General features: G+C 44.7%; 4 protein-coding genes across 5 annotated transcripts; 1 reads left to right on the top strand and 3 right to left on the bottom strand.

The window, feature by feature from the left end:
- The first annotated feature begins 602 nt into the window (after positions 1-602).
- On the top strand, positions 603-11,958 carry LOC108105448 (uncharacterized oxidoreductase SAR2567). Of its 2 annotated transcripts, XM_017212035.1 has the most exons (4): positions 603-727; positions 918-958; positions 10,623-11,401; positions 11,464-11,958. In XM_017212035.1, the coding sequence occupies exons 3-4, from the start codon at positions 10,633-10,635 to the stop codon at positions 11,685-11,687; spliced, it is 993 nt and encodes a 330-aa protein (XP_017067524.1). In that variant the 5' UTR covers positions 603-727; positions 918-958; positions 10,623-10,632; the 3' UTR covers positions 11,688-11,958. The 2 variants fall into 2 exon arrangements, with proteins under 2 accessions (XP_017067524.1, XP_017067525.1); XM_017212036.1 differs by lacking the exons at positions 603-727; positions 918-958 and adding an exon at positions 10,403-10,461.
- Positions 11,959-12,020: 62 nt separating this feature from the next.
- LOC108105447 (molybdenum cofactor synthesis protein cinnamon) lies at positions 12,021-14,561 on the bottom strand. The gene is made up of 7 exons (XM_017212034.2): positions 14,450-14,561; positions 13,632-14,392; positions 13,395-13,573; positions 12,907-13,335; positions 12,681-12,843; positions 12,226-12,324; positions 12,021-12,164 (listed from the first exon to the last, which is right to left on the bottom strand). The coding sequence occupies exons 1-7, from the start codon at positions 14,478-14,480 to the stop codon at positions 12,021-12,023; spliced, it is 1,806 nt and encodes a 601-aa protein (XP_017067523.1). The 5' UTR covers positions 14,481-14,561.
- A 276-nt stretch (positions 14,562-14,837) lies between these two features.
- On the bottom strand, positions 14,838-15,481 carry LOC108105450 (cytochrome c oxidase assembly factor 6 homolog). Its single transcript, XM_017212038.1, has 2 exons — positions 15,441-15,481; positions 14,838-15,375 (listed from the first exon to the last, which is right to left on the bottom strand). Exon 2 carries the CDS (start codon positions 15,229-15,231, stop codon positions 14,953-14,955), a length of 279 nt encoding a protein of 92 aa, XP_017067527.1. The 5' UTR covers positions 15,232-15,375; positions 15,441-15,481; the 3' UTR covers positions 14,838-14,952.
- Positions 15,482-15,698: 217 nt separating this feature from the next.
- Positions 15,699-25,174, bottom strand: LOC108105444 (histone-lysine N-methyltransferase EHMT2). Its single transcript, XM_017212028.2, has 10 exons — positions 23,411-25,174; positions 20,627-22,534; positions 20,318-20,559; positions 19,892-20,256; positions 19,587-19,828; positions 19,334-19,524; positions 19,116-19,277; positions 18,515-19,052; positions 18,068-18,441; positions 15,699-17,848 (listed from the first exon to the last, which is right to left on the bottom strand). Exons 1-10 carry the CDS (start codon positions 24,254-24,256, stop codon positions 17,662-17,664), a joined length of 5,055 nt encoding a protein of 1,684 aa, XP_017067517.1. The 5' UTR covers positions 24,257-25,174; the 3' UTR covers positions 15,699-17,661.
- Between the last annotated feature and the right edge of the window lie 46 nt (positions 25,175-25,220).

Below are 25,220 nucleotides of genomic sequence, written 5' to 3'. Positions count from 1 at the left end.
CCCAATGGAAACCGCATCGGCGGAATTGGGACAAGTGGAAAATGGAAAATTGCTGGAGAAAGGAGCCATTAAAGATGCTGCAACGGGAGTGTCAGGAAGCGAAAGAACACGGAATGGATGTCCAATTATCATAAGCAATTTGGGCTAGAAGAGATTCTCACAAGATTTGCTTCCATTCGAAAGGCTTAACTGGGAGTTATCAACATTATTATTGATTTTGGGAACGGGTTTGTATTCCTGATCATGGGGGTCACCCCCTCACAAGGGGGTCTGTCTTTAAGAGCACTTAATATTTGAAAAGAAATAAAACCTCTTCGGGGGGAGGGCGGAATATATGTACTATATAGGGGGGTACCTATTCAGGCGGTATTCGCAGCACGCAGGCCCCGGCGAGTGGCAACTGTAAAACCAGTTAAGGATCCCCAGCGATCGTTTGACATTTTGTCGCCTGGCGCACGATCGCCAAAGGGGTCATCGGAAATGGTAGGGGGTTACGACTTTGGGTGGCGGAGCCGAAGACTCGTCTACGCGACTGCCTCTTCGGGTTTCTTCGGGCGTTCGAGCAAACCGAAAATCAAGCCGCCAGCCAGTCTTCGGTCCGAGCTTAGCCAACGAAGTCGCAGAGCGGAGAAATATCGCAGAGAATCAGAGTTCAAGTGGGAGGGAGAGATATATAGAATATCCCCTCTCTGTCGCACTCAATTCGAGCTGGGCTTTTAACCAAACTGTGCGTGAAATCGGTAAACCAAAACCAAAACCAAAATCGAAAAGCCAGTCTAAAAAATGAATACAAAATCCTTTAGCCCAAAAATAGATCCTTAAGTTCGCGTCGCGTGTGATGTACTATATAGACTTTTTTTTACATATTTTTTTATGGTTTATATAACAAAGTTTCGATTTCATTTCATATTTTTTAGCCAACACGAATTTGAATTTAAAATTGGACACATACGAAAAGGTGAGCTTAAAATCAATATTTGTGGCTAGGCTAGGGGTCTATATACTAGTTTTCGTACAGCCTGCAAACGGGTCTCGGAGCTTGGCTCAATGTCAAGAGTTGGGCTTTCGAAAAGACCACCCCCCGCCCACTGGAATTCGTTAATTAGCATGCCAAGCCGATCTTGGCTTTAATCGCAGATCTTTGAGATCTCTTGCGAGAGACCCCAGCTCGTGCCGAATCGCTTGAAAGCCATCAATCTCCATTTAAACCAGCAGAGACAATAAAGCGACAGATATACCATAATTATGCGAAAAACAACAACGCAGCCAGAAAATTCCTAAAGACAGTTCTTAGTTCATAGTTCTTAGTTCTCAGTTCTCAGTTCTTATTTCTTAACTGAATGAAGTCTTGGGAATGCGTAGAAAAAGCAGGTTGAATGGCTTGGAATGCGGCGTTATGATATCTCAGAGACGTGTCAAGGTCAGCGGGCAGTCAGTCTCGAAAGGGGTAAAAAGCGGACAACGGGATCCTGTTCTGGAATATATTCAACAGATTCCTTTGTTCCCCAAAACCAGGTATGCTCATCAGAAAGTCGAGGCACGAACACAAGAGCTGAGGTCATTGCTCAAATCATTTAAGATTCAGATACCTTCTCAGTCCTCCACTTAAAGAATTTTCTGCCCGTCTGCCGACGACAGACTTAACCGACTTGGAGTTGAGTTTCGGTCCGCGGTTTTCGGGACTCGGCCAGAGAAAAGATGGTACAGGGGCAGGTTGTGCGATTTAGACATCTCTTGGCTTTGGTTTGGCTTTGGCTTTTGACTTGATTTGACTTCGCTTCACTTCACCACACTCAACTACATTCTCGAGTTGACGTGACTCTAAGCGGGCTAATTGAAAGCCAAGGAATATACCCTTATACTTCGGAGTCTACCAGCTTTGATATTTCAAATGAATTAAATCTTTAAATCCTCATGCTAGTCAGCACTTGCCTAGAAGAAATCCTAAGCTGGCTAAATAGATGACGATAGGGGGAGGGAAGGCCTAGGTAAAACCTACTGCAGCCTCCCTCCCTAGGGAAACCAAAATTCGACCTTAAGATTTCTTGGCTGGGGATCAAATTTGTCTGCGTTTTCTTCTCTTTACTTTGTGGTTTGTGTTCTTTTTATGGCCGTACGTTCAAGTGAATGGCATTAGGAATGGGAAGAGGGAAAATGGATCCGCCGAGAGATAGACAGATGCTGGGGCATCTTGTATCTCTATTTGGCATCTGGACGGAGTTTGTTTTCCACTTGCTGGAAGATCTGGGTATGGTCCCCATTCGAAAGTATAGCCGTGTGGACAGACGCATCTCTCGGATTGATTGCATCTTCACTGTCAGACTGCCAGCCCGATGCAGCCAAAGTGAAAGCTAGATCGGTTTACCTGCCCTGTCACCCTGCTCCCAGATCCTTAGGCAAAGGCCTCAGTATGGACAGCTATCGAACCTCGAATCCGGCAAAAGGCAAAAGTGAAATTGCAAGAAAACAAAAACTGAAAGAAATAAAAACCTGCACATAACGACAAACAACTAACAATAAACGACTTTGGACCGAGGACGGACAACTGCTGGCCATTATAATTGGCGGACAACAACAACAGCAACAGAGACAGCAAATAGGACGCTTGAGTGGCTGCCAAATGCCCGGAATCGATCCGATCCAATCCCCACCACTCCACTGCAATCCGGTCCACTCTAAGCCAATCATATCAAAATGCTTACTATCCAAAATCGAAAATATCAAAACAAAAATGGCCAGCAATAAAGAGATACTCTAGTAGCTGGGAATATTTGGCCAAAAGAGAGGTTTGAAGGAGACCCTGACGTTAGGTTAAGCAGCCTATACTATCATAAGGCTTAAACACAGTAGAAATGTCTTAGCCTGTTTATGGAAAGTCATCTGAAAGGGTGATAGAGCAAGCATCACTATCAAATTAGTTCAATCGATCAGGGTATCCACCGATTCGGCTTGGATCAGTAGCCAGCTGGATTCGTTAATCGAATCGAAATGGAAACCAAATTGGCCTCCATGGGACTGGGGGCTGGGGGCTGGCAAAGCCAAATGAGAAATAAAAACCACACACAGACACAGAAGTAAACACAAATAATTAAGCATGTACGTTCGCGAGAGAAATATGATTAAAATTCCCGGGGCATACGCAGATCACCCCATCGAAACCCCCCGTTTTGAGAGTGGCTAGCCAAGAAAGGAAAGCGCGTTCGACGGACGACGAAAATGATTTCAAATATTTTTGCAATTACATTGAAAGTGTTTTCGATTTTTTCCGACGCTGGCGTGCCAAAGGGGTTAATAAGACAGGGGGCGGTGGGAGGCGGGCGGCTTCACTGGCGGCAGGTGTTAATCGCCAGAATGTGGCACTCAAATCGTTATTGCCATTGTTCAGTTTGAGTTATCGTCGAGCGAAGTATTTATTGTTGAAAGTTTAACAGAGCTGCTATAAAAAATCTTCGAGCTTTCCGTTTGGGGGATGATGCTCACCGGAAAAGCATTTCTCCGCGACTTTTACTGGGCATTTCCCTGATACCGTAACTCCGATTTCCTCGGTTCCATTCGATTGCACTCCTTGCAGTGTTATCAATTAGTTTTCCATTTCCATCTTGTGGCTGGTTTCATTTTTATATCTTGGTTCTTTGCGTTCTGTTTCTGTCCCACTTGATGCGTGACATTCGTGACTTTTGCGAAATTCCTCGGACGGGGCTTACCTAGCTCTAACTTTTAACAGATCCCACCTGTTCCAGTGTCCACTGTCCACTGTCCACTGGGAAAGAAGCTGAAAAGTGCATAGGAGGCAATCCGAGTGGCTGCATACAGAAACAGAGACCGAAGAGGCAATAAAACAAAAAGCCAAAACTGAAAACTGAACACAATCAAATCCAATCCAAAGAAGCAGAAGCAGAAGCAGAAGAAGCAGTTGCCTTTGCCGCGGCAGCAGTAGAAATAGCTTTGAAAGTGGCACAAAGTAATTTTAATGCTGAATGGAGCGTAAAGTTGTTTAACTGCAATTGCAATGCATTTTTTTTCTTTCGTTTTTTCTGTTTTTTCAGTTTTTTTGGCCAACAAAAGAAGCAGAAATCCAAAACTAAAACCAAGTGCAATTATTTTTGACACACAAACGATTGCCGCACTTGCTTTTGTTTCATTAATCGTTTGGCTTACAAAATAACCGAAACTCACAAGCGTCTCAGAACGGTATAACTTTGCATATGCCCTGCCATATTACCATATTACCCTATTACCATATTACCCTATTACCATACCGAATGAATGGCCATCTCTAAATTGATCGTGAAGTCTTTAAGTTTATTGATACGCAGCATGGCTCTTCATCCTCATTTGCATGAGAAAGACTACGACGAATGACTACGGGGAAACAGAGACCTCGATCGAGGTGAGGTAATAGCCAGGGAAAGAGCCAGAGAAATGCCTACATCAAGCTCTTCTTCGCTGGATGACCAGCTCAGGCCCTCGATTGGTTAACTTTAATGCGTGTCCCCCAGGCGAATCGAATCGATACTGATTTCTACACTGAGGCAAAAGTTAGCAGCTAAGTAATGGCATCTCGACTATGATTCTGGTCTAAGATGGCAAATCCTCCACCTGATCGTCATTCGAAATGCATTTTGCGTTGTGCAGTGGCCTGGCTGGCTGGCTGGCTGGCTGTAGTTATTGTGACATCGTGGGATCCTCCTCTACGTGGGGCATTACCTCATCCACTCCATGAGCCGCCCCTTGATTATGAGCTGTATTAATCCCCAGCCCAAGATGATGATTAAGTGCATTGTTTTGAGTTTGATTTTAAGCTGTGTTTGTAGTTTGCTTTCTGCTCATATCTGTCTTACACAGACTCAATTGCCCCACAAACTGGAATGCATTTATTGATTGACTTTGGCTCCTCTTTAAATGCTGCACTCTTGGAGCTAAAAGTGTAACGTCACATCTGTTAATCATCATGTGAAACAGGTGCATTCGATCGCTAACAGATTCGTAATCAATATTTAAGAGGCTTACTGATTGCAGTTGCTCATAAAGATCATTGAATGGGTGTGTGGGGAGGGGTTACACTGTGACCCAATTACCTTAGCAGTCTTTTCGAAATACACACCTTCTATCAAGTCTCTGTGATCTGAAATCCACCTATAACCTTCTCTAATATATAAGAGATACTTCCAGAGACTTAGAACTCACAAGCCCCGAGCTCCTCCCCCAAATAGTTAGCACCATTCCAGCCCACTCCCACTATTTATGGATCGCAATAATGCTGTCATCCGATCCCAAAAACTCGGAACCAGAGTCGAGTGCCATCATCGCAACGCCCGCGCTTAGCTCACTTGACTGGAAGGCGATGATCTAATCTGAGACAGGCGAATGGCGACATCAAGCACCGCCACTGCTTTACATCTGAACTTGAAAATCGCGCCAGTGGGTGGAAAAGAGGGGGAGTTGTGAACTCTTCCAACTGGAAGACAATACCGCAGACTCCACGGAAAACGGGGAAATGAGAAGGAGAAAGAGTGGCGAAGATTTGTGGTTAACGATTGTTTGGGGGGAAAAGTTCATTGCACTTGGAGGCGAAAAATCGCTGACTGTTTATTGCTGTTATTTGTTGTCATTGTTGACTTGTTGTAGTCGCTGTTGTGGCTGTTATTTTTGCAGACCAAATTGGCGGGGAGGAGACAAAAAACAAGGTTCGTCGGGTCTCCATTTTGCCTCCACCTTGAAAGATTGCAATTCAATGACTTGAGAAATTCGTCGGCTGCGTTTGTCGCTAAATTTAGGTGAAATTTCGATTTGAAAACGAAAGTGCTGCGTCGCTGAGTCTGTAGTACATGTAATATTTCTATACAGCAGTGTATTTAGCAACGTAAATAGTTTCTTTTATGCTGCTTACTTAATGGGTAAGGTATCAAAGGCTTAGAACAATCTGTTTTTAGTACATAAAACCATATTGAAGAAAACCCTTAACAAGCTGTGGAAGGCAGCGTGCCAGTTTTTAGCACCATTCCTTAGCCTGTCCTTCCACTTTTAAGCACTTTCAAAATGCAATGGCACTCTGGTGCTAAGACAGTCACGTCCATTGATATTGGCAGGAGTTTCTGCGGCTGCGGCTGCGGCTGCGGCGCATGCCAAGGCATAAAAGTATAAACAAAGCACAGAAACCGAGACCCAAAACACGAATTATTGAAATTCATGCCACCTACACGAGGGGAGACACGCCAAAACAAACCCAAAAGCAGGCAAAACGAACGAGATTTTGCATATTTTCACCTTTTAAATGGCTATTAGTGTGCGTGTGTGTGTGTGTGTGCTACCACTGGCCATCTCCCGGTATTTAGGCCAAAACTGAGGCACTGGCTCTGGCTCTGGCCAAATTAGCACTTGGGCCCGGCCGAAACGTTAAATGTGTTAAGGCGAAGTAGAAATCTCGATCGCACCTGAACATGAAATGCAAACAAAATAAACAACAACGTCGACAAACGGCCAAAACAAAAACGAAACGAATTCCAATTGGAACGCACAGGCTGCAGTGAAGCCACAATAAAGAGGCCACTAACAAATATTATAATCAAATTTCAAGCTATTTGCCATTTAAATTAGTTTAAGTTATGACGGAGATCAAAAGATAAATATGACTCGATCGGATTAGGGGAGCTTGACTGTATAAAGTCAAGTTTTTCAATACTTTTTACCGCAATTTTAATTCGGGCTACTCGATTCGTTTCGGCTGCGTTTTTTGCTTTGTTTTCCTCGGAGTTTTTCGCTTATTTCTTCGATCGATTCTTCAATTACGGCAATTAGCCAACAATTTCGCTTTTCTTCTGCACAAAAGCCGGCGGAGGGGAAAAGGGAAGAGACCGAGCCCGAGCCCAAGCCCAAAAATCTTGTTCGGTTTCGGTTTCAGTCATACCGAATCAACATTTATCGCATCGTTGCATTTGAACTTTTTCAACCAAAGGGGGAAGCCACGGGGAGTGGCTTTGGTCTCCCAAGTGGCTAAATTTAACTACGGCGAGGCACGAGAGAAGAAACGCTGAAAATGTTGTTAAACATTCAGGCAAGCTGCAAGTTTGTTGACCGTCATTGTCGAACTTAACATCTCAAATAAAAGCCACTTAATGGGTGCCTAAAATTCATTAGACTCTCCTCCATTTATCACATTCTCAGAAGAATCCCAAGTAATTTCAGCCAACTAGCCAGGCAGGCCAAGAAATAACTCAATTTAGCCGCATATTTAAGAGCACCCCTCAGCGAGTCAACAACTGGGGTCATTAATCAAGCAACCGAACTTTAAACAAACTGCATTTATAATCCCAGCCAAGCTGCGTATACGTAATGTGACCAGGCAGATAATTGGGCTTACGGCCAGGCCAAGTGCCAGCCATATTGATATCCATCTGATGCCATTGGGATGCCTGTCTGGCAGCCGACTGCCTGACATATTTGGGTTGAATGTTAACAAAAAGCAAAAGCAAGGAAAACAGAAAACAAAAGCCAGCCAAACAAATGAGAAAACCAACTCGAACTCGAACTCGAAGCCGATGAATGCCTGACCACAGCAAAATCGGCAAATGTCGCAATTAACATATTTCTCATGTGTGCAAGTACAAATGCACATATGTATATGTATGTGTATATGTATAAGCTGGGGTCTTACATACTCGTCTATGTACTAGGGGATCGTTAAATCTGAGGGGTAATCTGTACATCGGGGGAGAACAATGGGATTCTGGATGGAATTTGGCACGAGCGAAGTAATATGGCACTTCAAATCTGTGCTTTTCCTTTGTCAGTTGTCAGAAGCCCCTCCTTAACTGCTGCTAGTACGCCCCTGTGTTTTTGGTATTCACCTGACATTGCCTCGAAGTCAACTCGAAGTGAGTAAGGCATGAATCGTGGCCCGAACAAGAAACAAAGCGTTTGTTCGAGTGACGAGCCCAACCCTGAACAGCCCAACAGATTTTGGACCAACCCCTCGAAACTGAAAACATGTACTACCCATGGGAAAGATTCGCGGCATTTGGGCTACTAATTGTATGAAAGGTGAGGAGGGCGTTTATTACATAAAAATGTGACTTGTATGTGCATCTAATAACTGCGTATCTGAGAGATCACGAAGAGGATCTGACGGCTAAGACCTGCTGATATGTTATATTTAATAAATTGCTTAAATTATTAGAATATTATGAAATGCATTTCGAAAATGCCATCTTTGGTATGAGTTAGCCATCTTTAAGACTGCTCGCCCTAACAGAGATCTAATTTATGTGACATTTCAATTAGCGCAGTGTCAAGACCATCAGCAACAGTTCAGATAATGTTGACTCACAGCCGCCTAGAGAGGAAACACAGAGCATAGCTTATAGAGATAGAAGATATACTGTAAGCTAAGTGAGATATATGTAAGATATGCAAGATTGTAGGGGAACACAATGGATAGCTAGACTCACAGACTACGTGTGGCACACGAGTGACTGGTGCCAATCGCAGGTACAGCCATCTGCTAATCACGGCCAGAGTCACCGGCACACTCCACGCATTCCCAGCCGTTCGATGCCGATAATTCCGGAATAATTGCATCGGATCGGAGTAAGTCGAGTAGGCCCACTTCATTACTGACACATTCAACCGGCGGCTAATGATACACTTGGTTCGGTTCACTGCCTGATGATTGGCTTGATTGAATGATTGGCCAATTGATTGATGCCGAAGTCAAAGACCCTCGCATCGTGTTCAATGTGGGTCAGCAGCTCTACCATAAGCTCCAAGATCTATTAGAACTGTCCGATCAGTTGACATAACAACTTGCGCAACTGAGAGCCTCCAAGACAATGCCACAGATCTCGACTAATGAACATTTTCATTAAGCCAGCTTTAAAATTGGTAATAGGAAAGAACCCGTATATCTTAACCTCGAAACTGCAGTTCGATGATGGACGAACTTATTCCCAAAGATCTTTTTAAACCTCAACTTTTCTCCCTGCGTTTTCTCTTTAATTTCCAGGTATCGTTTGGTTACCATAATGCATTTGCTTGTTTCGCTGTTTGTTTGTCTAATTACGCAACCGTCGGCGGATGCAGTGCCGCTGCATTGGTGGTTTGACCAAAAGCGACTCGAGTTCCGTTTACCCCGCGCACCCGAATTCCGTACCCAAAACCGCGCTGCTGCAAATATGGCAAACCCATTTCCATTTCCATTTCCATTTCCGCGTGTCAACAAACTTCTTCAGCTCTGCACATCAGTGAAATTTTAAAGAGCAGGGTGGCGCAACAAAGGGGAACCACCGGAACCTGGAAAGTGTCCGCTCGAGTAACTGCACCCATGGTGGGTGCACCGAAAGAAATACTCTTCACCCTACATGGGAGTACATTTAAACTGCACATGACTCTTGAAGGCAATGATCACTAAACCAAAAGGGAAATATAATTCCCATCAAAAAACAAAGGTTATGAGATCAAGAAAACCTTATACTCGAAAAACCTAACTCGATAATCTTGGCCTGATCTGATCTGATTTTTTCGCTGAGTGGCGCGCACTGAAGAAGACATGGCATAGATCACGGCGTGCTCCGGCTTTCAAACTGCAGTTGGTTGGGTTCCAACTTTTACTTCGGTTCATCCTCCGCCTTCAAAATAGCAGATCCCCACACCCGATCCCAATCCCCTCCCATTCCCGCTACTCAGCAGTGGAAAGCCAAGAAGCACGTAGACATAATTTATTGCCAAATGCATGGAAGACTCGAAGTGGACACGGCTCGCTGGCCACGTTCGTGTGTCGTGTCCATGGATCCACAGATACTTGGATGGCTATCTATCTGCCGTTCCCCCTCCCCGCCCCCTTTTGGAACTTTTTCGATTTCTTCGAGGGCCCGGACCGGGCGTAAATTGTTAAAAACTCGTCGAAAAATGTGCAATAATTAAAGCGTATTAAATAGAAAGAAAGAAAAGAGTGCAAGGCAAGCGTAAAGTTGTTACTCGATGCGTCGGCAGCCTAACGAGTCTTAATTAAAGTGAAAATGCCAAAAGATTGGCATGGATACGTCTGTAGACATATCCACGCCATAGATACATCCACTCCATCCATTGCGAAGTGCAGTGTCTGGTTACCAAACTCAAGAGGGTGATGAAACCCCTCGTCTGGGACGGGAGAGTTTTCAGGCACTGGGGTTAGGATATCAATGATAGATCCAATCCGCAAAGCTCTCAAGGGATTACATAAACTATACTAAACTACCCTCCTTGCTAGGCCTAACTACTTTGATCTGCAAAAGGTTAGTCTTAAGTTTTTGCATTGTCTTTGGGAGTACAATTAGACTTAAGCGCTAACTACGATTTCAATTTAATCTTTCAATATTTTCCCATTTCATCAGCTTCAGCTTCTCAACTCAGTAGACAAGCGAAAGATTGTCAGCCGAAGTGTCAATTGATTTTGGGTGGCAACCACGTTTAAACAGAGCCAAGAAGGTGCTTATTAAAATGGCAAATATGCCGGTCTAAAGAATGCTGTCGCGGAAACCCGCGAGCTATCATATTATTTGGCGATCTTATCAGATGGATGAATTCCAGTTTAATCAAAATATTTTCTATTGACTCACCTGAAAATCTTCTCTTTAATCCAATTGCAGCGATGTCATAATGGAGCCAATGACCATGCTGGTGTTGGCCTTCCAGCTGCTGGCGCTCTTCTCAATCGCCGGTGCGCTGCTTATCTACTTGATCTGCAAGGTGCGGGAGGATAGCGCCTCAGCCAGTGCGGATTCCCAACCCAGTCGGGTTGTCCTGGTCACCAGTGCGGATACCGCTTTGGGCCTCCAACTGTGCACCCATTTGGCCAACAAGGGATGCCGGGTTTTCGCTGGAATGAAGGAGGCTCACGATTCGCTACCCGCCAAACTCCTCTGCGGCTGGATGAAGATCAGGGAGTACAGTGAGGAACCCATTGCGGGCACTATTATCCCAATGAGACTGGATGTCACCCGCGAGGATGTGCTACGTGAAGCCACCGTTGCCATGGGCGCGCACTTGAATGCCGACGAGAGGGGTATTGCGGCCGTTATAAACACCAGTGGCAGCGTCTTCCGGGGCAAGGTTGAGTCCCAGGATGTCCAACAGTGGGAACACATGCTTAAGACCAATATCCTGGGCACACTGCGTGTGGCCAAGGCCTTTGTGGGCTTCCTGCGTCCAACACGTGGAAGGCTTCTATATTTGGGAGGCGGAGGAGGAAGTGGAGCTGCTCGAACAGGTGGCGATGGCCTGGTGGCTTTTAATGCCTCCCGCGTGGCAGTGGATAAGTGCGCCGAAGAGCTGCGCAAGGAGTTGCAGCCCTACGGCGTCAGCGTGGTGGCTTTGGACACTTGCGGCATGACCGCGGAGTCATTGTACAAGGCCCCAGTGGCGCAGAGTGAGTTTTTTTTAACAAGGCACATAATATGCATAATTTACATATTTCACCATTCTCTGCAGCCATGTCGTCCACTGCTGGAGCTCCCACACAGTATACGGCGGACGTGCTCAGTCCGGGATCCCTGCAGGTGATCGAGCGGGCGTTGTGGGACTTTGCCCCGCAACAACGCTATCCGCTCCTGAGCCACAACAAGTACCAATTCACGTTGCCATGCCGCTCCTCGCTGCGTCTCCAAAGACCCGTAGCTTCACCCGTCGGCGAAACAGCCACTCAGTCGGTTTGAAATCCACCACCTTCCACTTCCTGTATATATGCTCCTGATCCTGATCCTGATCTTGATTCCGATCCCCGTCTCTTGAACTTATCCCGCTCCAGATACTGTTCTCTGTTTTATTCTATCTGCAAATTATTTTTGTTTGATGATATTTCTTCCTTTAGGAAGGCCTTTATAATAATATTTTATACTCGTTTTTGTACACACTGCTAAGGTGTAATTAATGGACATTGTACGTAATGTTGCGATATATGAAAAAATAAATCTTTGTGCTAATCTACGAAGGCGTGTTCTGTTATCTGTCATCTAACATTCGATGGGTTGTGGGACTTCTTGCAGTTCCTATTCGTACTTCGAGATAAAGTCGTAGCGCAGCACGGAGGCAGGGAGAATATCGCCAGCTTTTGCCAACGGGCGATCAGAGGTACGTCCGGGCAGATTTACCAACACATCCGCACCCACAATGCTTTGCAAGCGACTGCTTATCTGGGATTCGTACACAACAGTGGTAATCAAATGGCGTTATTTCTGGGGGCTTGTGGCTTACCTGATCTCCATTGACACTGGCGTAAAGCTCTCCAGACTTCGAAATCACTGTGGCGCGAACAAACTCTGGACGGCTATCCAAACTAAGGTCGTTGAGCAACTGCAAAAGGATTTCAAAGATGTTGGTTAAATTAAAATATTACAAAAGTGGCTTAAAGTAAAACCTTTAAACTAGTTTAGAAATCATTTGATATTTATTAAAAAATGACATAAAGAACTTCCGCATTTGCCCAAGCACCCTGCAATTAAGGTGAGTTGACAAACTATTTCTTATCGCAAGCAGATAACGCGCTCCACTCGAAAGCAAAAGTGTCAGGTAAACAAATAGCGTCAGAAACGACGACCTACAGCAATCTGGAATCATCTAATTCATTGCCAGATGATAGCCATCATCAATCACAATAGTATGTCGCCACTCACGATTTCGCAATATGGTTAAATCAAATCGAAACCTACCTTCACATTGATCACAGGCAGGGAGCACTTGGACTGATCCCAGCCAGCTGCCCAACGAATGGCGGGAAGGGCGAACAGGTGGAAAGTGACAAAGGCAGACACTGGATTACCGGGCAGGCCGAAGAAGTACTTATCATGGCGGCTGGCAAAAGTCATGGGCTTGCTGGGGGTGAAAAGGTACAGATAGAACATTTTGGGAATGTATTTTCTATTGAGGGTATCTTACCCCGGCTTCATGTTCACCCTGCCACAGTGAAGCTTGAATTGAAGGTCCTCCAGTACGGGCTTTATAAAATCCTTGTCGCCCATTGAGACACCACCGCTGCAAATGACAAAGTCCACCACATCGAAAAGGTCAGACAGCGTCTCCTTGGTCTGTTCGAAATTATCGCTTAGAACACTCGTGTGCATGCAGTCAAAACCAAAGTAGAGCAGCAGTTCCGACAACATGGTAGTATTCGAGTCGAAAATCTTGCCCGGAGAAGGCAGTTCGCGAGGAGTTAGCAGCTCACTTCCAGTAGATACTATAGCCACCCTGGGTTTGGGTAAAGCCAACCTATGGCCCACGGAGGCTAGCAACGATTTGACCACCACGGACGAGGGATCTGGAGCAGGGAAAATACGATCATTAGTGCTCAGATCATGTCCCACGGGCCTTAAGAAAAAAAGAAATGTGTCATTTGGATTCACCGAAGGAACCGAAGGAATACCTACCGCACATCTAAGCCAGGTTGTGGCTCCACCATGATGTCAACCAGGCTTTCCTGCCCGTGCTTGTCACGCTGCAGCAGCTTGGTGTCCTCCACCTGCACCACACAATCCGCCTCCAGCGGCAACGGCGCTCCGGTGTTTATTTTGAAGCACTCGTCCTCTGCCAGTGGCGAATAATTTGGCTGAAAAACAGATGGAAAATAAAAATAGAGTTCCGATAACTTCATAAACGGGACTCACTGCATCACCGGCGGCTATACAGCCCAAAACACGCTTGCTTCCCGAAAATCCAGTGGACTTCATGGCGTAGCCATCCTTGATAGATGCTCGGAAGGGTGGTATGTTAACCGGAGATTTGAGCTGCCAGAGTATCTGGTCTAGTTTGTTGGGCCACTTAACAGTGTTAAAGATTATGGAGAGTACCTCCTGGACGGGCAACATAGGGAAGGGCGAATTGCGATCAGAATCAGTACCTTTCCCAGTTTTATGGGGACAAATGTGTCCCTTATGCGTGGATCCTTGAACAGCTGCATGGACTTTTCGCACAAGGTTTAACTCATCACCAATAAGATGAAGGGCATGGGGGAGGATTTCCTCCACGGTCTCAAAACACTCTTTTACGGCCTTCTCACTGCCGGGAAAGTTAAGGATCAGGGTATTTCGTGCAATTCCACAGATGCCACGGGAGAGAGCAGCGAATTTAGTCTTTTTTAGGGATTCCTGCGTAATGTACAACGACAGTTGAGGGCACTCCTTGTCTAGCAGCGGCCTTGTGGCCTCTGGAGTCACATCCCGTGGTGCAAATCCGGTTCCGCCGGTGGTTAGAATCACTCGTAACCCCTCCATATCGATCCACTTGCGCAGCTCTTGCTGGATGACATCCTTTTCATCCGGAACTACACTTCCTATTACATGGCTGTTGGCAAAAGAATCGCTGATCATTTGCTTTAGCCTGGGACCACTTCTATCCTTCGCCGGGTCCTGCCAACAGGTGTCACTAACTAGGGACACAGAATAGACGTGTTATCAGATATTTTGGGGGACTTGGTGCCACTCACCGGTTAGTACTCCAAAAGTAATCGACTCCATTACGTCATTTGCACCGGTTTCAACTGATCCCACTGACAAACTGACAATTAAATTGTTGAATACAATACATAAATTAGCACGCCAACTTTTTGCTTTGGGTGGTTATCGATAAGCGATTACTGAATTGTGGTGTGTAAACACTGATTTCGATGGCTGGAGCTTTAACCCTATCAAGGGCAAAAAATGTTTATAAAATAAATAAATATATGTATCGTTTTTAAAATAATTGGCTCTAAAAGTTCCTTTTAAAGCTTATATATACATATAAATTAATAAAGTGGGATACTTTAAGTCATTGAGGAAAATATAAATGTAGTTTTCCGTACCTCGTGTAAATCCGAATTAAAGAGATCTCCATTTGTAGTCATATAGCTAGATGGGTTTTTTATTTACACTACCCTACAACAGTACAAAAACACCGATGATGACTGAATACCTCCGGGTGCTCCTGCAATCCTGGACCGGATCAGGATCACTTGGTCTGCTTCTCGCCCTTAGTACGCTCCTCGAGGGGATCATAGCCCTGGGCCATCTTCTCCTTAAACTGCTCATAGGTTCGCTTGCGATCAAAATGCTTGACCCACTGACCAGGACAGGATTGCTCAAATAACTTGCGGAGGTTCTGACAGGCGGAGGGTACTTTTTCCCCGCTGGTGGAGCTGTGCTTTGGAGCATGCTCGTCCAGACACTTCCAGTACTCATCTCGGTTGCTCCAGCACTTGGTGCGCTCCGCTTTGTCCGGGAAACTCATCTTTCTGGTGATTGGCAGTGTTTTCGCCTAGCCGGTTCTCTAGATTTCGGCGTGCTTTCGTTTTCCAACTTTCGCGGTCGCTGTCACTGGCGGGTTCGATTGGTTTTCTGTTAGAGCTTCAACTTTTCAATCGTTTGCAGCCGCCTTAAAAACAGAAATAAGTTATTAAACAATTTATTTTAATAAAATAGAGAGACACCAAAACCAACCTGCAATATTACAAAACAATAAATCAGCTGTTATATTCGATAATTTTCCGGCTTGTTGACCAAGTGGCAACATTGCAGCATTGCAACACTGCGATATTTTGGGCGCTTAAATTTAAAATTCAAACTGTATCAACTGCCAATTAATAGAGCTCCACAAATATGCTTCTTAGTGTTAAGATGAGCTTGACTCGCAAGTCGTAATAATAAAGGAGGCAACTTTTCTGCACACTGATATTTGTTTATTGATCGCACCGAATCTGCTGTTTGTATTTATTGTTTATTTGATTTAATTATTATCTTAATACTAAACGAAATGAAATGTGCCTCTCCCATGGAGGTATACTTTCGATATTCCAACTAATAAGCAATTTTGTGCTAAATAACTCAAAGAATATCTTTGCAAATAAAAAATACAAAAAGCAAACAAAACAAATTAAATGACAATTCTTTTGCTGTCCGCAATAACAATTAAGATAATTAAAAACATACGTGTTTTGTGAGTTATGCTATAATTTCTAAGTGTGATCCGGATGTTATAGCTCCGGGGACATCGAAACCGTACATATTCAATAAAAATCTTGTTGCTTATCGTAGGTACACAAATACGTATTTATAGAAATGCCAGTTGATAAGTCTCAGGGGGACGTCTTATGTCCTTTGACCCCTGATACCTTGTGGCGAAAGGGAGTGGGGAAAGGGGAATGGGTGAGAAGGATGGGGGATAACCTACATCTTAAGCTACATGCTCCTATATTGTCGTTACAAACATTTACAGCTTACACCTATAGACGTAAAACACACTTCAAAGTTTTATAGCCCGATATCCAAGTTCATATAGCACTCGGGGGATCGTTGGACGCGGGGATATGATATCAGGGTTGGATCTCTAATACATACATCTAATGATCGGCTGGAATCGGATAACTCCCTCATTAAGTAAACCGCAGTCCGTCGTTTCAATTCTCTGTCGACTATCGAGGGTTCATGTCTCAAAATGCATAGCAGTTTGTGATCTTGGTCGAGTGATAGCTGGATAGATAATTCCTGTATGTAACCTTTTTGGTCTGAAGCCATATCGGGTGGTTTTCTATAGGGAGCGAGGAGTAAGGAGTGAGGTCTAGGGTGTTATTCTCTTCGAGGCACTTGTGGCTTGGCTAACGTTGCTTGGCAAACTGAAAAACTCTAATACGAATTGTGCATTATAATGCTTCCGATAATGGATTGGAAAGAGGAGGTGATATCCAGTTGGGGTGTGTGCGCGGGGGTGTGACTAAATACAAAACAACTTCAACTTATTTTCTGTTAACTACTATCAGTACTTTACCCTGCACAAACACATACATACTTATATGCATGTTTAATATATATTAAATGGTTGTATAGACACTGTTTCTTTAGCTTATCAGATACATATATACTAATCTAAATCAATGCTTGATATCAAAAACATTCGTTCGCTTACAAATTCCTCGTTTACTTTTGGTTTATTGTTACATTCACTTGCTCGGAACAGTGCATTTTAATAATAATTATATTTTGTGTTCGAAATAAAGATGTTCTTGTGTTAAAAGTACTTAAAAGCAAACATTAAAAGCCTTTTCATTGATTTTCTAAACATGCCAAAACAAAAAACTATAAACGCGCTGATTCTGATTCTAGAGACTGTTCTCTCTCTTTCATTTAAACCTCTGTCTCCCTCATTCTTATGACTAGATGCACTTTTCCGCGATTATATTTGTCCATTTTCCCAGTTTCCCTTAATCTAATTTTAAGTGTTAAACATTTACATTTCGCACGCACACACACGCCCAAAACTCCGGGAGGGGATTGGGATTTGCACATGGCATTTAGTTTCTCATAAAAAAACAAAAAAAAATATTAGCTGATTACAGGTAGCGGTAATAAAAATATTAATAATAGGGTAAACAAATGAATAAAAAATCAAACAAAATTAATATTAATCAAACATTAAAATTAGACAAAAATTTGTAAACCATGAAACATTTGGCAGTCGAAAAGGAAACCCCTCGTTGGGCGTCAATTTCGATTTATCATGCATACGATATAATCGTATATATACTAAATATATGGCGATCGTTCCTGCTGGTGATGTGATGTCAGATGTCTGATGTATCTGGTTAGTGGTGGCTTGGTGGGGGATTCTGTTTTGTCGTCTGAGACTGAATAGTCTGGAATCATTTCGAGTTGAGGTCTTGGAGGCCTACGCCTGCTCCATCTCCTCGGAGGCAATTGTGGATGGCTGCGTTTCCGTTTCCGGTTCCGCTGTATCCGTAGGCGAGGCATTTGTGCTTGAGGATTGGGAGGCGTACTTGCAGGAGGCCGTCAGACAGCGACAGCCCACACTGGACCGGTGTTCTACGCGCCAAAACTTCTCCCCGTAGTCGTAACTAAAACGAAGCAAATAAAAATATCCAAGGGTATTCAAGGTAGGGACATTTCTAGAGAATATATATGAAAGTTCCTATGTTTCTATATGATCCGATAGTTAACAATTTCATTTAATAAGTTTTTGAACTTTTCTAACACCTTCATAGATTCTCTACTTTTTTTTTGCTTTTCACAATAAGTTGAGAACAACCAAATAAAATAATCCAAAATAGACTTACCATATCTCCTCGCCGGCATCGATATCGCGGCAGGCGAAGAATGCTATCTTGGGGAATCTGTAGTCCTGGTGCTCGTAGAAGACGCGAACGGGCAAAACATTTGGCTCACACGAGTGGTTAAAGAACCGGGTCACATTGCCATAATAATTGGCATCTATGCAGTGCCCGTTGTCCAGGTCGTAGTAATAGCTGTCATCAGTGCGACGATCAGCCTCCATAGCGGTCAGAATCTCACCAGTGTAGCTGGCCACAAACGTACCTTTCGGCACGTTGGCCAAGGCCCGAACTCCCCAGCCCTTCGCCTGCTCCTCGCACTCGATAATTTGCAGAGGTGTCCTTGTGCCATTTTGTACTACGCGGTTCTTGCAAGAGAGCTTTTTCAGGAATAAAATAGACCAGCATAAATATAATATATTAGATGTAAAGGTCATTACTCCTAAGCCTCACCTGATTGCAGCCGCAAACATCATTGCATTCGAAGATAACCGCCGGATCCTCGTAGTTAAAGTCGGCGGTTAGGCGGCTTTCGGCGGTGTACCAGTTCTGCGAAGAGGCTCCATTGCATTGACACCGATCGCTACTGCAGCTATCTGGACATGAACAGATGCGCATCTGAGAGACTCGCCGGTCGATCTGCACTGAATTTTGCTGAATAATGCATTGCGTTACGTAGCGAAAGTCGGGCCACATGAGGGAATCGGCCTCATCCTCGTTCTCGGACATTGCCAGTTCGTTACGCACTGCCTGGATGGGTCGTGCTTCTCGGCCATTTGAGGCATCTGCACAAACCACAAAGGTTCTAAGGCCCAGTGGCCGAAAACAACGCATCTGCATGTTAAACCCAACGGTGCGACCGCATTCGGACTCCTCGTTTGGGATGCAATCAAAGGGCAGCTGCTCCGCTTTGTTCTTGATCATTAGATCAGCTCCATTTGCTATCAACGCAATGCACATACGGGTGACAGAGTGTCGGCAAGCAATGTGACTGGGGATTTAAAAAAAATATATTTTTTATACAATGCTTAGTTGGGAGTGCGACTATACTTACAGAGGAGTGTCGCCTTCCACATTCTGCACATTGCAGTCTGCCCCTGCCTGGAGCAGCACAGTAATCGTGTCCAGACCATCGTTGTGCAGTGTCGACCAATGAAGCACTGTATTGTTGTCATTGTCACAGATGTTCGGATCGGCCTCTTGGTTTAGCAGAAAGCTATGGAAGTAAACATTATTAATCATCCTTAAGAAATATCACAATGATAAACCCACCTAACGATGTCCGTATGCCCGAGCTCTGCTGCCCAGACCATGGCCGTCCAACCGCCTTCATCCTGGGCATCAATAAAACTCAGGAAGCTGGTGATATTTCGCGAAGCCCGATAGCTTTCCACAATCAACTGAGTGGCCTCCACGTTACCCGACTTGGCAGCGATATGCAGACACGTCTTGCCATCGGGACCCTTTTAAAAATATACACATTTTAGTATGACTAAACATCATTGCCGCAAAAAGAAATATTAACCTTGATGGCAACATCGGCTCCACATTGTAGAAAGAGATTGAGCATGTCGCACTTCTCGTTCATTACCGCACACATCAATGCCGTCCGCAGTTCGCTGTCTACAATGTTCACGAAATCCTGTGAACTGGCTCCCTTGCAAAGCAGCAGGTAGGCCATCTGGAGAGTACCCGAGTGGGCCACCAAATGTAGACAGGTGCCATTCAAGTACTCACGAATTGGGGTAAGCACATTAAAGTCGGCAGCTGCTCCAAAAAACAAAAGTTCATGAGAAAAGGTGGGCTTATTTGTGAAGTGCAATCACTCACCCAGAATCTCCGCCACACGCTCTAGGTCATCGTTTTGCACCGCATAAAACATATCCCGCGAGGTAAACTCTGTGGTCACGCGTCCACTGGCTGAAACAACATGTCCACGCAGCACTACATTCATCACGGAGTCGGGTATCAACTGTGCAAAGTTGATCGTGTTAAGAGCCTGGCCGGAGTTCAATTTGGAGCCTCCCACCTTCCCCCTTTGCGTTCCATTCGCCTTCAACGTGGAGGATGCTGCGACCGAAGTGACGGCGGAAGAAGATCCACCCTTGCTTTTAACTTTGGCTCCTTGATTACTGGATTTCCCAACGGCTCCAAATTGGGCTAAATGCGAGGATGTCGTCAACTTGGCGGGTTTTCTGTGTGGAAATATAATATTTGTTGGTAAATAAATATTATTTCCTCGTGGGAATCACTTACATTTTGTACTTCTGGGTGGGCAGAAAGACTGGCAGTGACTGGCACTTCATAGTCACCGTAGATGTGCGCTCTGGTGTGTCCAATCCGCAGTGCGGGCACTTAAGCACCAACATAGGACTGCTGACCTTGGCTCCATGATCGTTCTGATCACTACGTCCCTCCTCGTAGGGCGTGTTCAGGATGAAACGCTGGGCACAGTCCGGATGAAAGAAGTGCTGCTGTTTGCACAGCACGAATTTGCCCTAAACATGAGGGGTACAAAAATAAAAGTTAATTTAATGAAGCTAACAAAAAATAAGATTTCCTTACCTGTGTACAAAAGATACCACATCCTGCACAGCAGTTGTGGGAGTGCAAGCGCTTCTTGTGCTCGTCACAGAGGATCATATAGCAAACCCTTTGGCTGGGTCTCAGAAGATTGTGAACCTCTGAAGAGAGCTCGTTGCAGCAGCCAATTTTCTGCTCGTCAATGTGATCGATGGCACAGCAGTAGGAGGAATCCGGGGCATTCCTGGCATAGTACTGGGAACTCTTCTGGCACAGACAAATAAACTTGGCCATTTTTGATGTGCTGGGCCTAGAATCCAAGTCTCGGATAGGCGTAACATCGGCTAGAATCGAATTGTTGAGCGAGTGAAGCTGTTCCGCATCGAGAGTGGAAACGGCCACACCTGCTACGGGTGCCACAGTTCCTCCTGCGGATCCTCTTACTCCTACTCTTCTCGTAAGTTTAGCTGGCTGTACAATTGGATTCCGAGACGATTTTTGGGCTGCTGCAGACGTTGAAGGCAGTTCTTTGGTAACCGTGTTTCTCAATCTCAAAGTAACACTCGGTTTCCCTACTTGCACTCTTGTCGTAGGCACAAATTCATTGTCGGTATTGGAGCTATCGTTATCTGAGGCCTCCTCGCTGTGATTCCTCTGCAGACCAAGATGCTTCAGATGTTTTTCCTTCTGCTTGGCCAGTTTCCGTTGCTGTTTCTTGTTTAACTTTCTCTCCTCCGGCGATCGATTCGCATTAATTCGGGATGCCTTGATGTCGTTGAGGAACTGCTCAACATCCGGACACGGGCGCACCTTGCTTTTGGCCAGAATAGCTGCTCCACTGTTCTCAATGTCACGTTGGGACTTGGAAAACAGTCGCTTCTTTATGGCACTTGTGCCAGCTGGATGTCCCGGTATTCCTTCGAAGTTGCTGCCATCGGACTTGTCGCTCTTTTGCCTCGAGGTGGACGAATTGGAGCCACCGGCGCCTGTTGGTGGTGTCTCGAATTCCCCATCTGCTTGTCCTGCTGCTGCTGCTGCAGCTGCTGCACTTTCCCAGTGGGTCATCCTCTCAATGTGCTTCGTTTCGAACTCACAACGCAGCTCATCGTTTTCCAATATCTTTGTCGTGGGTTTAATTCTCCTTTTCGAACGCTTGGGCAGTTGCATTTCGGATCCTCCAGTGGGAATGGATTTCTTATTACCATTGGTTAAGGGATGCGAGGTTGAGGGTCCCGTTTCTAATTTGAAACCAGGCTGAATCTTTGCTTTGCGACCTCGCTTTTTTGGTGGAGTCTTTTCATCCAGGATGGCTGGTGGCAAGGGTACAGGAGTAACTTCCATCATCGAGAGCCCTCCAGACGACTGGTGTGTAAGTGGCTCTGCCTTAACCTCCTCCCAGGTGCTTCCATCGACGGGTAAGCGATTGCCTAACCGGACACTGCGACGCATCCTCTTGCCATCGCCCAAGGGAGCTTCTCCCAATTCTTCATTCTCGGTTTTCACCACAACAAAATCTCCTAATTGCTGATGATCCAACTGCTCATCGGGCAGCTTCCTTTTACGTCCCGGCTTTTTCTCGACCACCGAATCCTCCACCAGGGGCAGAACATCACTGGAGTCTACCTCGGCATCCGGCCTTATTTTCTTGGCTCGCCCCCTTCCACGTTTGGGAGCAGGTTGTGTGATTTCCTCGGGGGATGAAGTAGTCATTCGTGACGATTTCTCCGGCTCCTTCTTCACCTCCAGACCAACGGGTGCTATAATCTCATCCAGCGTTTGCTCCTCCTGTTGACGGTTCACCTCCACTTGCAGCTCCGATGCCTCGGCTTCTGCATTTTCCACCTGAACACGTTCATCGGTGGTTGGAGTGGGCGTGCCACTGAGTGTGGGCGTATCTGTGGGACGCGGTGTTCTTCGAGTACGACGCGTTCCGCCTGGTGAAACTTGTTCCTGCAAAATACAGACACTCATTCAATGTGCCGGACTTAATAAATCCTCAGTATTAGGTATACTGTCCAGAAGGACCAGCCCTGAAGGAATGCTTCTAATGGCTTTGTCGGTTGCCAAGACAACTGGTTCTACCAAACACACGAGGCCAGCTGGACGAACGGATGAATGAATTGATGGTTTAACCCCCCTAGTTTTGGATGCAAATTCACCAAGAAATGTGTATACAAATCCCCCTCGAACTATGCAAAACTATCTATTATTTATCTTCAGATGAAGTATGTTTATACTCTCATGGGAAACGTTAAGCTTCTTTATTTTATTTCAACTCTTGGAGCTCTTGCTATCTCCTTTTAACCAAATCCTATCTCCTTTAATCAAAATGTATTAACTATATAGGATAAAAATAACTTTTCTTTGTTTTCAAGAATATCTTTTATAATTTACAACTCACCAAGCTAATCGATTAATACGTTACACCTAATGATGATTCGCAGCAGCCACTCGTTACCTAGTGCCCGATAATGATTGGGAATAAAAGTGAACCAAAGACCCATTATAGCTACTTTAAACGTATGTATTAATGCTGGTTGTCTAAAACCGGACAATTTCTTCAAGCTTAGATTGTTCGTTAACTTTTAACTTTATAATTGTTTTTGTTGTAGAAAAACTTAAAGATGCATACGTTTTGTATAGTCGAAGGCCACCGCGACCAGTGCTCGCTAACATGGTCTGTGAGTCTTAATTTGTTAGAAAATAAGTGATTTATATAGGGTTAAGAGCTGTGCATTCTAGGGTTCACAACTGCTAAATTAGACCACAAAAAAAAAACAACAAACAAACGAAAGCATTTCGAAGCTCACACACACATTTACTTACATTTTTATCAGCTGCTGCCTCTGACGGCGTCACTGCCCGCTGCTCGCTGTTCACACACGAATTTGAGTCTGTTGCGTCAGCAGCGACGTCGACGCTGGCAGAATTGACAACAAGTGGAGATGCTGCTGCTTCAGTTATTGTTGTTGCTAGTAATGTTTTTGTTATTGTGGTTGTTGCTAATTCTGCACTTGCTTCCTGTTTTTCTGCTGCTGCTGTCTCCGGTGCTACTTCTTCTTGCTGCGCTGCCGCCTCTTTTTTACGCTGCTCAGTCTTGATGCGTTCACTCTGGCCGCCCTCTTCAGACGTCACTGCCGCTGCCGCGACTTCTGTTGCACTTTTTTCTGCCTGCTCGCTGCTTTCCACTTTTACCGTTATGGCTACTGCTGCTGGTGCCTCTTCCACATTTTCCTTCTCCTTTGCTTCCTTTTCCAAGGCTTTTTCCTCTTCTTCCTTCTCTTGTGCCACTTCCTCTTTAGCTACTTCTTCTTCTTCTTTTTGTTTTTCTGCGTTTTCTTCAGCTTTTTCAGCACTCTGCGCTGCCTGCGTAGCTGCTTCTGCTGCTGCTTCCTCTTCCAACTTCACAGCAGCGGCATCCACAACATCCGCCAAATATCCTTTAATATCCTCAATTTCCTCCAGATTCCTGGCCTCCTTGCGCTCATCCTCCTTGTCTTTGTGCTTCTTGTCCTTGCAGGCAAACTGGTTATTGGCCAAATTGCGCCATTTGAGGGTTTTGTCCTCCGCCAAGTCCATATTCAACAGCGTACCGCCCTCCGCCGTCGAAGTGGCACAGTCGCTATTGAAGGTACTGGACATACTGTTCATCAATTCCACAAAGTCGGTCATTTTTCCTGTTTTCCACTGAAGTTTTCACTTCGTTTCAATTCGCTCTTAATATTTCTTGTTTTTCAGAATAAGAATCAATATTCCATGGTTAGACCAAAAAAGAAACCCTCATCAATTTGGGGGCTCTGGAATATAATTTTTGTTGGCGATAAGATTGCTGTCGCAGTGGCAGCGCAGCAGCAGCGTTTTGCTTTTTTGTTCTCTTGAACTTTTAATTATTTTACACAGATTTTATGGTTTAGCAAAACAAACAAAATATAATAACGAATGATTTAATATAAAATTTGGAGCTTCTCAATCTTTTCTTCTTCTTCCTATTCTGTTTCTTCTTCTCTCCGCCTCTGCCGGCAGCGACGTCGACTGCGCTTTTTGGTGGCCACAGTTAACTGTTTTTTCTTCTCTCCCTTTATTTTTTATTTTTTTTTATTTTTGTGCAGGCAAAAACACGCGACGTCACTTAAATAAATCATAAACTAAATTATTAATAATTACTAGCACTTCTTTTTTTTTGGTGGCCTTAAGAAGCAGAAAATGTTTGTAGAAATCGCTGCTTTGCTGATTAGCTCACATGCTGTCGAATATTGCTCTCTCTCTCTTTCTCTCTTCACCACCTAGATTGTTGTTGTTACACTGCCGACGTCGCTGCTGCTGCGTTTTGGTTGCTGCTGCAGTCACTTTTTTTGATTTTGGAATTATTAAGCTTATTTTTTCATGCCCAATTCTGCGACGAATCTCAATGCAACTGCTTTTAATTTCTATGGCTTCTTTTTAAGGGCTACTTCCGAAGAAGAGGCAAGTTCAGAAGAATTATTATTAAAAAATATATAAAGAAAAGCACACGCACAGACACACTACTGTGTTGGAGACGCACGCACACGCACACTCGCACACACCGCGTAGAGCACAATAACACACAGTGTTACCAGATGATGAAATGGACTTTCCCCCAAATTCAAAAATATTA

Source organism: Drosophila eugracilis, unplaced genomic scaffold (genome assembly GCF_018153835.1).
Source record: "Drosophila eugracilis isolate 14026-0451.02 unplaced genomic scaffold, ASM1815383v1 contig_2167, whole genome shotgun sequence".
Taxonomy (NCBI): Eukaryota; Metazoa; Arthropoda; class Insecta; order Diptera; family Drosophilidae; genus Drosophila; species Drosophila eugracilis.
This window is presented reverse-complemented; position numbering and strand designations above follow the sequence as displayed.

Excerpts from the sequence above, each read along its gene's own strand:
- LOC108105448 (XM_017212035.1), top strand. The coding sequence starts at position 10,633 with ATGGAGCCAATGACCATGCTGGTGTTGGCCTTCCAGCTGCTGGCGCTC. Across the intron at positions 11,402-11,463 it reads CAAGGCCCCAGTGGCGCAGA|CCATGTCGTCCACTGCTGGA; the intron begins GTGAGTTTTTTT and ends CATTCTCTGCAG.
- LOC108105447 (XM_017212034.2), bottom strand. The coding sequence starts at position 14,480 with ATGGAGTCGATTACTTTTGGAGTACTAACCG. Across the intron at positions 13,574-13,631 it reads GTATAGCCGCCGGTGATGCA|CCAAATTATTCGCCACTGGC; the intron begins GTGAGTCCCGTT and ends TCTGTTTTTCAG. Across the intron at positions 12,844-12,906 it reads AGGGTGAACATGAAGCCGGG|CAAGCCCATGACTTTTGCCA; the intron begins GTAAGATACCCT and ends TTTCACCCCCAG.
- LOC108105450 (XM_017212038.1), bottom strand. The coding sequence starts at position 15,231 with ATGAGTTTCCCGGACAAAGCGGAGCGCACCAAGTGCTGGAGCAACCGA.
- LOC108105444 (XM_017212028.2), bottom strand. The coding sequence starts at position 24,256 with ATGACCGACTTTGTGGAATTGATGAACAGTATGTCCAGTACCTTCAAT. Across the intron at positions 20,257-20,317 it reads CCCACCCAGAAGTACAAAAT|AAAACCCGCCAAGTTGACGA; the intron begins GTAAGTGATTCC and ends ATTTCCACACAG. Across the intron at positions 19,525-19,586 it reads GAGCCGATGTTGCCATCAAG|GGTCCCGATGGCAAGACGTG; the intron begins GTTAATATTTCT and ends TATTTTTAAAAG.